The sequence below is a fragment of the Thunnus albacares genome, chromosome 14 (assembly GCF_914725855.1).
Source record: "Thunnus albacares chromosome 14, fThuAlb1.1, whole genome shotgun sequence".
Lineage (NCBI taxonomy): Eukaryota > Metazoa > Chordata > Actinopteri > Scombriformes > Scombridae > Thunnus > Thunnus albacares.
In genome coordinates this window covers 13,885,081-13,897,909 of record NC_058119.1, presented here as the reverse complement: position 1 = coordinate 13,897,909, position 12,829 = coordinate 13,885,081, and the positions used below count along the sequence as shown (strand labels likewise).

The 12,829-nt window shown below is 38.9% G+C and overlaps 1 protein-coding gene across 1 annotated transcript; it reads right to left on the bottom strand.

Annotated features, from left to right (window-relative positions):
• Window positions 1–783: 783 nt before the first annotated feature.
• On the bottom strand, window positions 784–8,242 carry cxcl12a (chemokine (C-X-C motif) ligand 12a (stromal cell-derived factor 1)). Its single transcript, XM_044373555.1, has 4 exons — window positions 8,115–8,242; window positions 6,234–6,351; window positions 5,054–5,137; window positions 784–3,198 (listed from the first exon to the last, which is right to left on the bottom strand). Exons 1-4 carry the CDS (start codon window positions 8,179–8,181, stop codon window positions 3,171–3,173), a joined length of 297 nt encoding a protein of 98 aa, XP_044229490.1. The 5' UTR covers window positions 8,182–8,242; the 3' UTR covers window positions 784–3,170.
• Window positions 8,243–12,829: the final 4,587 nt, after the last annotated feature.

The window sequence follows — 12,829 nt, the reverse complement described above, 5'->3', positions numbered from 1 at the left end:
GTTGTTCCACATTTTTTGCGTTGCCCACTTACATATCACCGTTAAAGTTATTTTGAGTCAGAGCTGATTAGATCTATGTTCTTGTCTCTCAAGTTTGAATATGTGAAATGATAATGAAAGTCTGTGGTGTGCTTATTTAGGCTTGGTGCCTTCACCTCAAGTATCAACATGGCAGTGGAGAAGATCACGGATGTAATTCTGCCAATAATTCATTTAACCGTGTTGTTCTGTTACACTCTGTTCCACTGGATGTGTAGATGGATCAGTGCTTTAACATGTCTCATTTACTTTGTAACATCTCCCTGACCTCTGCTTTAATGGAGACCTGCATATACAAACCTCTTTATATGTTTATATTACCTGCTTTGTTTCACAGACACAACACATTTTATATGAATGATCCAGCTTTACGAGCAATGTGTGAATTTTTTGTTGGATATTTCTTGCATTTTCTTTTCCACATTTGCCATTTACAGGTAAATGTTATGCACCATAAAATATGAAGTTAAACCTTTTACACCCCTTTTAACTACACCTCAGTCTTCCTGGCACCAGCCACACCACCTGCATAGTTTAACTGGTGGGTGTTTGGCCGAGATCCCAAGAACACAATAAGTTATGAACTATTACAAACAACTGCTTTTCATTAGAGGACATATCAGATTTAAATATGTTCCTGTGCAAACGATATCCCTCTGTTTAAGGAAGCAAAGATCAGTGATAATGTAGCCACATAAGAGAACAGTGTAGAGCAATGATAGACGGCAAATGAGATGTGAGCGATTGGTCTTAAAAAGTTTAATCAAAGTACAAATGTTTAAAAAATGATCCACTTCAGAATACACATGGTTACATTGTAAGATATGAAAATCTGTCCTCTATAAGATTAAACGTCTCATAGGACAAGCTGCCTAATCTTCACATTACTAGAGAGGAAAATACTTGTTGCTACCTGCAGATTCCTGCAGTGATATCTAAGGTTTAACACAATCAGTTCATAAAATGATGTTATCTGTATGTTGCCACTGTAAAATGGGACACCAGGGCTAAATCAATGGCTCTATCTCTCAAAAGAGTTCTGCTGACATGGCTTTCTGAACATCAAAGCTGATCAGTAAACACAGCCCAAAATGGGTTGTGGACTGCCACTCACAGCCCTTTATCTTGGCCTGATGTTTCAATCAGCGGATCACTCTCATCACTACAGCTACTACTGTGCTCCACCTCACATAATGCCCCTACAGGGAAGTTAAAAGTTCATCCCTTTTAGCTCTAATGTTTTCCTAATGGCTGCTTGTTGAGTTAATGGTTAAATAACAATAATAAGCCTTTTATTTTTTCCCTGTGAGTAAAGCTAAACACATGTTCTCACATCAAAGTCTTTAGATTGCCCCTCTGACCCGCAGTGCAGTGGTACATAATTGTAAAGCTGTGAAGTCATAGTGTTTGCATGGTCTTAACAGAGTGTGTGCGTGTGGGTATGAGTCAGTATTTATGATTAAAAGTTTTAAAACAAGTACAGTGAGTGAAGTCTACATTAACATAGTAACCGTAACAAAATTTCCCTTTTTACTGACCAACTGTATACACGTCTCTCAATAAAATGTTGGCTGTGAGGCTCAGTTGCAAGAGTTGAGTTCCTTCATTTAAATGTTTGGATTTAATATACAAATGCAAAAAAGAGTACAAAAATAAAACATTTATATAATATTAATCTTACACATGACAAGGAGATTTAAATGAATAGATGACATCTCCCAGATTATAACAGTTAAAGGCAGCTACACATTCATCAATCAAAAGGGACAGAATGGAAATGACATGATAAACATAAAAAATAAAGATAAAAGACAGAATTTAATGATCAGACTTAGTGAGTATAGTGGGGTTTTTTTGTTAAAACATGAATACATCAGATATAAAGTGCATTACTATCTGCATGACAGTTGTAGGTAGTTACATCTATGTACATCTCTACTTGTTGTCAATAATGGTATTTTTACTTTCTCTACTACTGCTAGAATTACCTCTCAGTATAGAGCGGTATTCTACCTACTGATGTGATCACTGTTATTCACATTACTGTACATCCTTCTTTCTAATGGTTATTCATCAGATTCCAGCTAACATGACTTTGTCTTTCTGACACTGCTTTCGTAAGACGACTTAACTGTGATTGGTGAGTGTCATGATTTGTTCTTAACCATTGAACTGACACAGCTCTATGATTCCAGTAAATTTCTTCTCATTGGTCGCTAAATTAAAACTGTTTGGGATCCAGATGTTCAGATTTTCTCAAAGAATGGAAAAAAAAAAAGAAAAAAGCAGCCATGTTTGGTAACAGGGTCGCATAATCACAGCCGCAGAACTGCTCAGGAAATTCTCAAGCTCTTTTGGCATCCTAATTTCCATCACAAAAACATCGTAATTGCCATTTTTACTAGGATCTTGTATGCATCTTATATTCAGTCTGGGGGTAGCTGGCACCCATTGAAATTCCATGGTGCCAATTAACTTGAAATAGAACTTGGCAAACTCTGTGGCTCTGTCCGTTCCTCAGTTTTTAAAAGAGACTATACAACACTGTTCATCATTTTGTACAATTTAAAAACAGGGACAGTCAAGATAAGCAGATGCCATGTTAAAGATCAGTTAGAATGAATCCATATTCTCCTGGCTCAGCAGACCGCAGGACTCTGCTACTTGCAAGTGTGATGTTGACTCATAGTATGTGTTGTGGAGAAAACCCTCTTGCTGACCTACATCTCTCCCCCTTTAAACGCTTTGACCCTGGGGTCGATCCTTTTCTTCTAAACGACAGAGAGGCCAGATGTACAAGACAATCTCCAAAAATAGCTATTAGTGTTGAAGTCCGTTAACAAAAAATATGTACAGTATAGTGAGAAAAACAAACACTCACAGATATAATTGCACTTTGCATTAATAACATCTCTACAAGCGGTGAGAGTGGCGATGGTGGAGGCGGGGCTGGTGCTGGTGCTGGTGGTGATGATAATGGAGCGTTGTAGATTCATTCCATGCAAGAGGCTGCGGCGTGGCAGTCAAGATAAGTGCTTTACAACATGCCAGATGATTTCATATTACATGTAATATATCTGTGATGATGGTCCAAATCCTCAGTAAGGCTCAGAAAGATCTCTGCAGGCATTTCAGTTGCCCCGTTTGGATCTCTTCATCCTGGAAGACAAAATAATGAGTTTTTATAATTAGTAAATAGATAGTAGTGCCCTAACAAATCATATAACACATCTGGCGCTTAATATTCACTGGATCAATAAGAACCAATTACAAAAGATAACTTTGGCTGAGTGACAGCAAATAGTGACTTTTAATGCCAATTTGTAACTAGTAAACACCATATTGAGAATAATCAGTATTTTTTCAACCATGTCTGGGTGCCAGGGTTTCAAAGAGAAGGTGCCAAAAGTCAAGATACACTCAGTTCCAGCATTCCAAAATAAAAGCAGCTGCTTTATTTTTACAGGGCCAAAGTGTCTTTTTGAAATGTAATCGAGAACTAAATATTGTAGCCCATTAAAGCTGATTTTCAGTTTTAGCCAATTAATCAGCCTGCTTTTGGCCAATCAGTAAGTTGGCCATGTCTAACTCTTGAGTTTTTAGGCAGCTACTTCTGACATGTTGAGTTTTTACATCCAAGAAAAACTTCCTTTTATAAGTCACAGTTCTGAAGAGGTAATTTAGAAGAAAATACATTCGCAGCAGTTGCAGAGTGATTTACACTGCACACGCCTTATAAACACTTGAACATGGGTTTAATTACTGACATTGGAATAATAATAATAAATGTTAGCCACATTTCAACTGATACAAAAAGGTAATCATGGCCTTGTTTACCAGACTAAAGAGCAGCATAATGCATGAGTTACAATTGTGTGCATTTCTACACGTTGTAAATAAGTTTGTCCCTCCCTCCCCTTTGACTGTATGTGTAACTGGAAACACATTAGGTCTGATCCATTGTAAATGACCACCGTCTACTCTCTACGTGGGCCCTATTGTTATGCAGAGGTCTTTCACACCTCAACAAGTCAAGGGCTCCTCAATCATCCTTTGAGACAGATAGTCTGACTACGGGACTATGAGCTTATCAGTCAGAGGGTATTGAGTGTGTACATGTCAGAGGCCGGAGCACAGAGGAGACCGCATGGGTGCATTCAAGTTTCTTTGGTAGAAAGACAGGAAATACTTTAAACACCCCAAAACTCATTATGTCTCCACAACACAGCACAGAGTTTGTTTCATCCGACCGTTAAAGGAGTGCTCTGCTCTTGGAAATATATGACTGCATGGGGTTCAGGATTGCAACTTGATCCCTTCCATAAACTTTCTAGTGCCAACTTTTTTAAGAAAAGTGTCTCCTGCTTTAAAGCAGGAAGGAAACAGTTGATATTGGCAGTGACTTTGAGCTCTAAGACAAACTGTAACGTGACTGCAGAATGCAATTTATTGCATTAATGTTACATTCATTTATCAAATAATAGAAATAAACTTAATAAACTTCTCCCTCTTTGCCCCTATATCATGATGAATCTGTAAATTACAGCAAACTCTTGCAATGTGCTGAAGGTCAAAAACTCTGCAAATAGTTCTGCACTTCAGTTGCAGACCTGTGTGGCATCTTGCATTAATTTTAACAATGGTGGATGGGGATGAACCCATGACCGCAGTCTAGTTGGAGCAAATACTGTTAACAAGCTTGTTCATTATCCCGTATCAAACCCACAGATTGTCTGTGAAACTGGAGTCAGTCTCCACTCCCACTCAGTCATGTACCAGCGTGTTTCGAAACTGGGCTCTGATATAATTTGGACAATTAAGAGCTGTCACTTTCACAATGGTCTGTTGATAGATGTTCAAATGCGCATTTGTGTTTTTGCATCCTTACTTTAAATCTCTATCAGGCGGAAGTGATTTCACAGTGCTCCAGATGAGTCATGTTCAAGTCTGACGACTGACGACAGAACTATGTTTTGCAGACGGTACGTAATCCATAATACAGCCAGTGACTTACTTGTTGATGGCGTTCCTCAGGTACTGCTGCAGCCATGGGATCTCTGGGTTCACACACACCTCTTTGCCTGACTTCAGCTTGGCACTGATAGGAAAAAAAAGAAAATAGTTCAGCATATGCCTCGCTTAAAGATGAAAGAGTAAATTATGCAAAGTCAGTGACATTGGGTATCTTGACACGTTGTTATCAAACAGACCGAATTCACACTACCTTGTCAGTTTGACACACAGAGAACTTTTTCACAGGGGTGCATTAGTTTGATAATGACCAATCACTCTTTTCCCCTGCTTGTGATGCTGCTACAGATATGAATGCAGCTAAAGAATATGTGCTTTCAAGAATATTGTTTTCCTTAATATTTCTTGATTGAGCAATCTAATTAATGTGTTGCAAAATTTGAGCACATGGAGGTTGAGGAGTCAATCCCGCAACATGTGGCTGCAGGCTACTTTCTAAATCCAGCATAGCCCTGTGGTTATTTACAGAATGGGTCAAGACTGGATCATATTTCTCCATGGGGGAGCCTCCATTGGCACACGTGTCTTGTTTTTGGATAACTGTAGAAATTGGTGGATTTGTCCATGAATTTATAAGAGCTGTCAATTCTATTTCCACTATGAAAAATTTAATAGTTCCTGAAGTTTTCCTTTCTATTGTGTCCAGCTGTATTGTTCTTGTGTTGCTACACGCTTTCATCTGTAAATGTACTCCAGACAGGCCGTAACGCTGAATGGGATCACGCCGCAAAGGTTGTAAGCACAGAATGAGGAGGAAATGCTGCGTGACAAGCAAATGAGAAGCAAACTCAATTAGAAAACCCATAATTATTGATTTTCCTGTTGAGAGCAAAACTGCATCAAGTTTCCACCTCCCATTCAGGTTCCCTCATACTCAAATAAAGCACTTCCTGTGGACGCATAAGTGGGCCTGCGGTAAAAAATGCACGCACAAGTCCTGCTCTCTGTGGATGTATGTGAGAGCAAGTGACAGAGGGGCGTGTGAGTACACATGCATGCACAAACTCTTTATCTGTCCTGTCACCTCTAAGAGATTGATGGTGAGAAATGTCGTATAAGGAGGAAACCTGTCGGACTTTTTAAGACCAGGGTAGAAAACATGCACTTCTGTGTGTTTGTGTGGGTTCCACCCACTGAAGCCCACATTCATGAACAATACTCACATCACTTGGAAGGGGCAGTTGGGTGTATGGATGAACCTGAGCTCACGGATGATGCTTCTGGGGACGCCCTTCACTCCTGAGCTACAGTAGCATCTTTCACCCAGACTGATGGGTTTCGCTGAGGAGGAAAGGAACAGATTATCAGTTACACAACATATTACTCACAGCAAAGCAAGTCTCAAGAGAGAAATGACACATAGATAAGATGAAGTTAAATCTTCTCTGGAAATTGACTAAAATGAGATACTTCTGTGATGATGAATTCTGCTGAAGACAAATAAGATTAAACATTATTACAACAATAAAATGAGCTGAAAATGATACAGCAAACAAATAAATTCGGATACATCATCCTTATTGACAGATCAACAAGCTAAAACATGCCACTACTGTCCAGGCATGAAATCAGCCCATGCACTGTACTGTAGTCTGAATTTTCCATCCATACATTATCTCTACCAGTTTATTCTTTGCAGGGTTGCAGGGGGCTGGAGCAAATCCCAATTAACTTAAAATATATTAAAATACATGATCAAGAAGGATGCACGTAATCGAAATCGCAGATCTAAGTGTTTTTTACGGTTTTCCCATATTTGACATGTTTTTTGCATGCCCACAGAGGTAGAAACACTTATATCGGGACTTATAGACCCCAAAACAGTAAGATCTTTCAGTCATAAACAATGTTGTGCTGTGTGGTCCTTAAACTTCATGATTGATGTGCATACTTTCCATAACGACTGTAGCTTTCAGGTTTGTACACGCTGGGAGGTTTACGGTTGATCAATGTGGAAAAATAAACGGGGCCATGTTTTCGTTTTTCTTTTTTTCTGCTTCTTTTTTCAGAAAACCTACATGAAAAAACTCTGGTTTCTGCAAGTCTTGTATAAAATAATGAGATAATTACGCATCTGTTGCGTGGAAGTCCTTTTAGAATAAGTCTAAAATATTAAAGACAAAACATAAAAGATGCAACAGATAAAAAACAAACAAAAAAATGTCTTTTTCCAGTCAGTAACTGTTTTTAAAGCAAAACTGATGGGAGATGGTGAAGGTTATAAAAACAGATGGTGAGAAGTACCGCCATAGATTAAACTCCATGCTAATTATTTTTACACCTGATCTAACGGTATTACCATGATAAAGAGCGCAACACCCTCAAGTTGGGTGACTGATGACGCCAAGTAGACTGGCTGTGGTTTTGTCTTCTAGCTGCCTCATTTGTGCGTAATTAAATGGAAACAAGGAGCAGAACAAATACACAAGTTGATCAGCGAACCGACGAGGAATTTCTTCCTCTCGAAGAAATGCATGTTCAGCCTGTTGGCACTTTACGCACGGCGGAAAGAAAAATCCCCTCCAGGACAAGTTCATACATACATCAAACTAACATTTACGGAATTCAAATAATATTTCAATTAAAACGGAGAGCACTACCTTTAAAGTCAACACTGGCACTTTAATTGTATGTAATTTGAATTTTGCATCTGAATTTACGTAATTGCCAATTATTTGGATAAACTGAGACTGCGCCGTCGCTACGCGTGAAATTGAGATTAACATAAACATAACACAGTAACTGCACAATTCTATCAGGGTTATGTCTATTTAAACACTAAAAGACAACACATGTGGGATGGAAATGCTATTCTGATTCATCCTTCACAACTGATGCATTTTTAGTAATTTTTTTTCTACAAAAACTTAACTACAAATGATCCATCCTGACATGTTTAAATAATGATTACACTGTCCTTAACAATGTGCAATAAAATAATTTTACAGCGATGCCACTTAAAAGTCTTTGCTAAATAACCCAAAACCTCATTAAAAACAACAAAAACAAAAAACAAAACAAAGGAGCAGGAGATAAGTTCATACCTTGTGATGGAGGCGCATGTGACAACACCGTAAGCGCAGCCACGACTGCCAACAGCTTCACATCCATTTTGCGTTAATGGGATTTGATCCTGCTCAAAGTCCAGAGGAGCTGTGACAGACCGCTACTGAGTGTGTCTCTTAAATTAAGCATTAGTGTCAAGCTAGCTACAGAGAAGGGTTGTACTTCCGGTTCCAGATAGCAAAAAAAGAAAAAAAAAGGCAACAAAGGTCACATGTTCGTTGTAACAATATAATATAACGTGTCAATTATAACTAATCAATTATAACCTGCCATTTACAGGACAAATTATATTTTTGCAACATGCTAGTGAATGGTGCGTTACGCTTTTATTTTGTATGCAAATAAGCTTCCGGTATACACTTGGTGATCTCTGATGAGATCCTGGCTTGATTCACTGACTTTATCATGATTGTAACCTCACATTTACATTTCAGTACACCGGTACTGTGTGATGACCAGTGAATATCTTTAGTGAAGATATAATTTGAAGATTTAATTTTATTTATCTATTTATATTTACATTTTAACTTTTTCTTTATTTTATTTAACCTTTATTTAACCAGGAAAAGTCTCATTGAGATTAAAAATCTCTTTTACCTGCAGCAGCACATTTAACAGGGTTGCAGACATAAAAAAAAAAAACATGTGCCGATTTACAATGAAAATAAATAATAAATTACAGAAACCTAAAGCATTAAAAATATTTATGAGTATTTGTTGTAAGTCATCGTCATCAGGGATGAAAGAAGGGCATTATGAGTCAGTCAAAACATCTGCAGCCAGATGTTCTTGCTTACAAGTCATTTAGAATTACTAAATGTTGTCTAGCAAGAAAGAAAAAGATGCCCACCAGACTAGATATGCCTTTTCCTCCATTTAACCAGCTCCTGTTAAACTGTTGCTTGTGAAAAGAAACAGGAGACTTTTTTTTGCACATGTGTTTGTTTTCAGTCATGGCTTGTCTTCTTGGGGACTTCATTGGTCCAAATTAATTAAAAACCAAAAGTGTAACTGGAGAGTACTCACATGAGCGTACAATGTTCTGTTACATCAATAATTCCCATAAATAGACAAGAGGGATGAAGAAAAAACACACACACCTCCCAGTTTGTGTTTAGAGAGGAACAACACTCTTCTCAGTTTAAGTGAATCCCTAAACAATTGCCTTTAGACAGGCTGCTGAACACTTCTAGTGAATGTGTGTGTGTGAGTGTGTGCTCATGCTGTTGAGGGTGTCATTAGTGCATTTAACGGGATGCAGATGTGAAGCCAGTTTCCAGACATTTGGCTTTCATCCTCCAGAAGAAACACCCCAGAGTACTTGTATATATGTGCTATGTGTGTGAATATTCCATACAGAGGGATCTGAGATGAAAATATAAATGAGCCTTGTCTTTTGCACTGACTACACGCTGGGTTACTCCTTAATACCTGAAACACTTTAAAGCCAAACGCACACAACTGAACTAAATACAACGTCAACATCTCTTCATACTCAGAAATCCCTGCAGATAGCAAAAGCTTGTATTTATACAGACTGAGGGTATACAGAGGATGTGTTTTGCTGTGTTTTTTTGTGGATCACTGGGCAACATGAACATATGCATAAATGGTTGGTTTTGTATTTTCTATTCTTTATTTTACATTTATTGGAGACATATCCTCTCATCCCCAGCTGTGGGAAAGCAAACCACCTGCTGACAGCACACTTTATCATGAAAATAAGTGAGGAAAAGGGTATTTTGAGGAGAATAATAGTGTTTTATGCTTGTGATCTACTGCATCTAGTTAGTATCAGAAGTAAAATACAAATCTTTCATTATGGAAGTTATACATGAAACATCCGTCTAACCAGTTGCTCCACATGGTGCAGGGTGTCTGTGTTTTGGCTTTCAGGCAGTCGTTATATATGATGCCATGGAGACAGACAGGAGAACGGAGGGCAGAGTCAGCTGACAGCTGAAAGGACACATATTGACTTATCTCACAGGCTACAAAAGTTAGCTGTGTGTATGTGTGTGTGTGTGTGTGTGAGAGAGAGAGAGAGAGACTATAAGAGAGAGATAGAACAAGCAAAGTGAGAAAGGGTGCAGTGTTAAAGCCAAAGTTTTTGAGTAAGAGTCTCTCAGCTTGGAGTGAAAGGCGGCTTCAGAGTGTTTCAGATCACAATAGCCCACCTGCTCACTGTCGCACTTTACATTTACTTCACTATTCCTTCCCAAAAACCTGTGTGAGCCTTCACAAACAATAAGCACACACACTCCAACACACACACACACACACACACACACGCACACACACAAACACACACATACTCATTGTGAATAGGGGCTGTCCTGTGATATGTCATGGGAGAGAAGTCAGAACACATCCAAATATTTCAACATTTCTGCAACAATCAGCCAGATTTACTTTCCTCTGCTGAGGTGAATGGATTGTAGTAGAGTGGTTACATAAGCAGGTTTGGCAGCACATCTACTTGCCCAATTGTTTCCTTCTTTCTTGCATTAACAAGTTTCTCGGGACTGCATCTTCTCAAAATAAAACACTCAGTTCTTTTCCCACTGCCAAGAATTGTTTATAAAAATGTTTTACCAATAGTGTCTTCTTGAAAACAGAAAGGAGAAAAAAAGTGTTGACACATATTTTGGGGGTTTTTTGGGATCAGTTGGGTTGCACACACACTGAATATATACACTACCTGTTACGTTTTACTCACACCTGTGTCCAGTGTATTTGTCTAAGTAGAGTTGCGGTGTAGAGTTCTGCAGCCCATCTGTCCATCTTCTCTGTTATGGGAGGTCTCACTCCAGGGGGTCCAACTCCTCTCCTGCTCTCTGCATAAGTCATTTCTTTACTGTACTCTCAAAGAACATGGGTGAGTGTAAATCACAAGTCAGGTTTCTCTCTGAGGGTCCGCAGGCTTTGCAGGTGTCCTGAAGATTTTTTTTTTTATAACTTTGAAAACCTTAAGGACATCTGCCAACTTTAATCCACTCTCCTCCGCTCTTTTTTTCAATTAAATCTGCTTTATTTGCATTAAATGTAAGTACAATTGTGTTACCAAAGCATGTACAGGAAGGAAATAGTGGATAGAGGACAAAGAGAAACTATGCAAATGTATAACATTGTATAACAGCTTGTGCACCATATCCTCCGGCACCCTATTTCCTATCTAATATCTTTCTTGTCTAAATATTTAAAACGCTCACACTACACTATGCTGTTCAATAACAGAAAAACCCCAGTCTAAACAAATCTGAATGCCGATGATGACGAGATAGAAAAAACATGAATGTCACATGCCAATAGATTGTTAAACATTCCTTAACTACTATCCACCTCAAAAGAGAGACCATGCGCCCCAGGGGGGAAGGAGTATGGATGGCTGCACGTATTATGGTGGAGTGGCCAGTTTCTACAGATCAGACTTTGGTTTGAGAACATACAGGCAACTGGTCCCAGCGGGGGATCTGCCACCGCTCCATTGAGGCTCTGTGAGGCTGAGGGCCTGCTGGCTAAAGCCCTTTTGTCTGGTTTCCTCTACATCCTCCAGAGAGTCATGAGACCTCCACCTTCACACCGCCATATGGACCACCTCAATGGCCTGTCAACAAAGTCTTTAGCCATAGATGTTGAATCAAAAGAGAAAACAATGCTGCGGATAATAGCTTTATAATCACTGCTAGGTTTCAATTCCAGCAAATACAGCAGCAAAAAAACAATCCTACCACTAAAATTTAAAGGTCACATAATGTGACCCAATGTCCCTATTTTCAAGGAAGAGTCTCCATATTTGGTGCTTCCTCAGATTTCCTTCGACTCTCTCGCTAATTAGTTCTCTCTCTTTCTTTATTTTAAAAATGTCAAGTTTTCTGTTTTGTCCTCTAAAAAGGGTTTGTGAACCACACAAAAGCCTTGTTACATAACAACATTGTCATCACATAAATACTTTACACAAATGTTTAATTATTGCAAGAAACCACACATGACTCAGGACCCTGTTTGTTGTGTTTGCTGCACACAAAAACTTAAATGTTGGTACTGTGGACAAGATGCTACAACTTAATGTTAGATTAATATCAAACAGCAGAGTGAGTTTTTGCATTCTGATAATCCTTGAGATACAGTAGATAAAAGATGGGTGGTGACTTTACATCCAGCCATAAATTTCCAGTTTTAAACATCAGTTGTGCTAGTTTTTATGGTTTCAGCTGTGATTTTATGTGAGAGTGGGCCACATGAGCCACAGCTGGTGTTGAGCCGGTGGTGATGGGTACAGTAGTGGATCCATTGAGTTTGACACCTGGCGCTGTCCGACCACGGGAACAAAAAGCCTTCAGCTGCTTCTGTGATGTTGCCCAGGAGGAGCCGAGGAGCAGCCCAGAGACACATTAAGGTTCGCGGTAACAGCGCTGAATTGGCTTTTTGAAGTCCAGACTGATGATATACTGTTGTCATGCAGTTATGGTTTTTGTAAATCGAAGGAATGCTATTGCGGTACATCATCCTGACTCTTTCTGAAGAACTCGTCGCTCCTGCTTAATATTGAAGCGGCTTTCTCAATGGGTCAAAGAGATCTCACAACATTTAGAAAAGTTAGAACATTAATTCGGTTCTGGATTTGATTTAATCTGTACACCAGATAGGCTCGGCTCTGTTTCTTTCTTGCAGTTTCTCAATTCTGTAAATG

What these genes read in the sequence shown, in the direction of transcription:
- cxcl12a (XM_044373555.1), bottom strand. Translation starts at nt 8,181, where the DNA reads ATGGATGTGAAGCTGTTGGCAGTCGTGGCTGCGCTTACGGTGTTGTCA. An exon ending in ACATGCGCCTCCATCACAAG is followed by an intron (nt 6,352 to 8,114) that starts GTATGAACTTAT and finishes TTTCCTCCTCAG; the next exon opens with CGAAACCCATCAGTCTGGGT. An exon ending in CTGAGGAACGCCATCAACAA is followed by an intron (nt 3,199 to 5,053) that starts GTAAGTCACTGG and finishes TTTGTCTTCCAG; the next exon opens with GATGAAGAGATCCAAACGGG.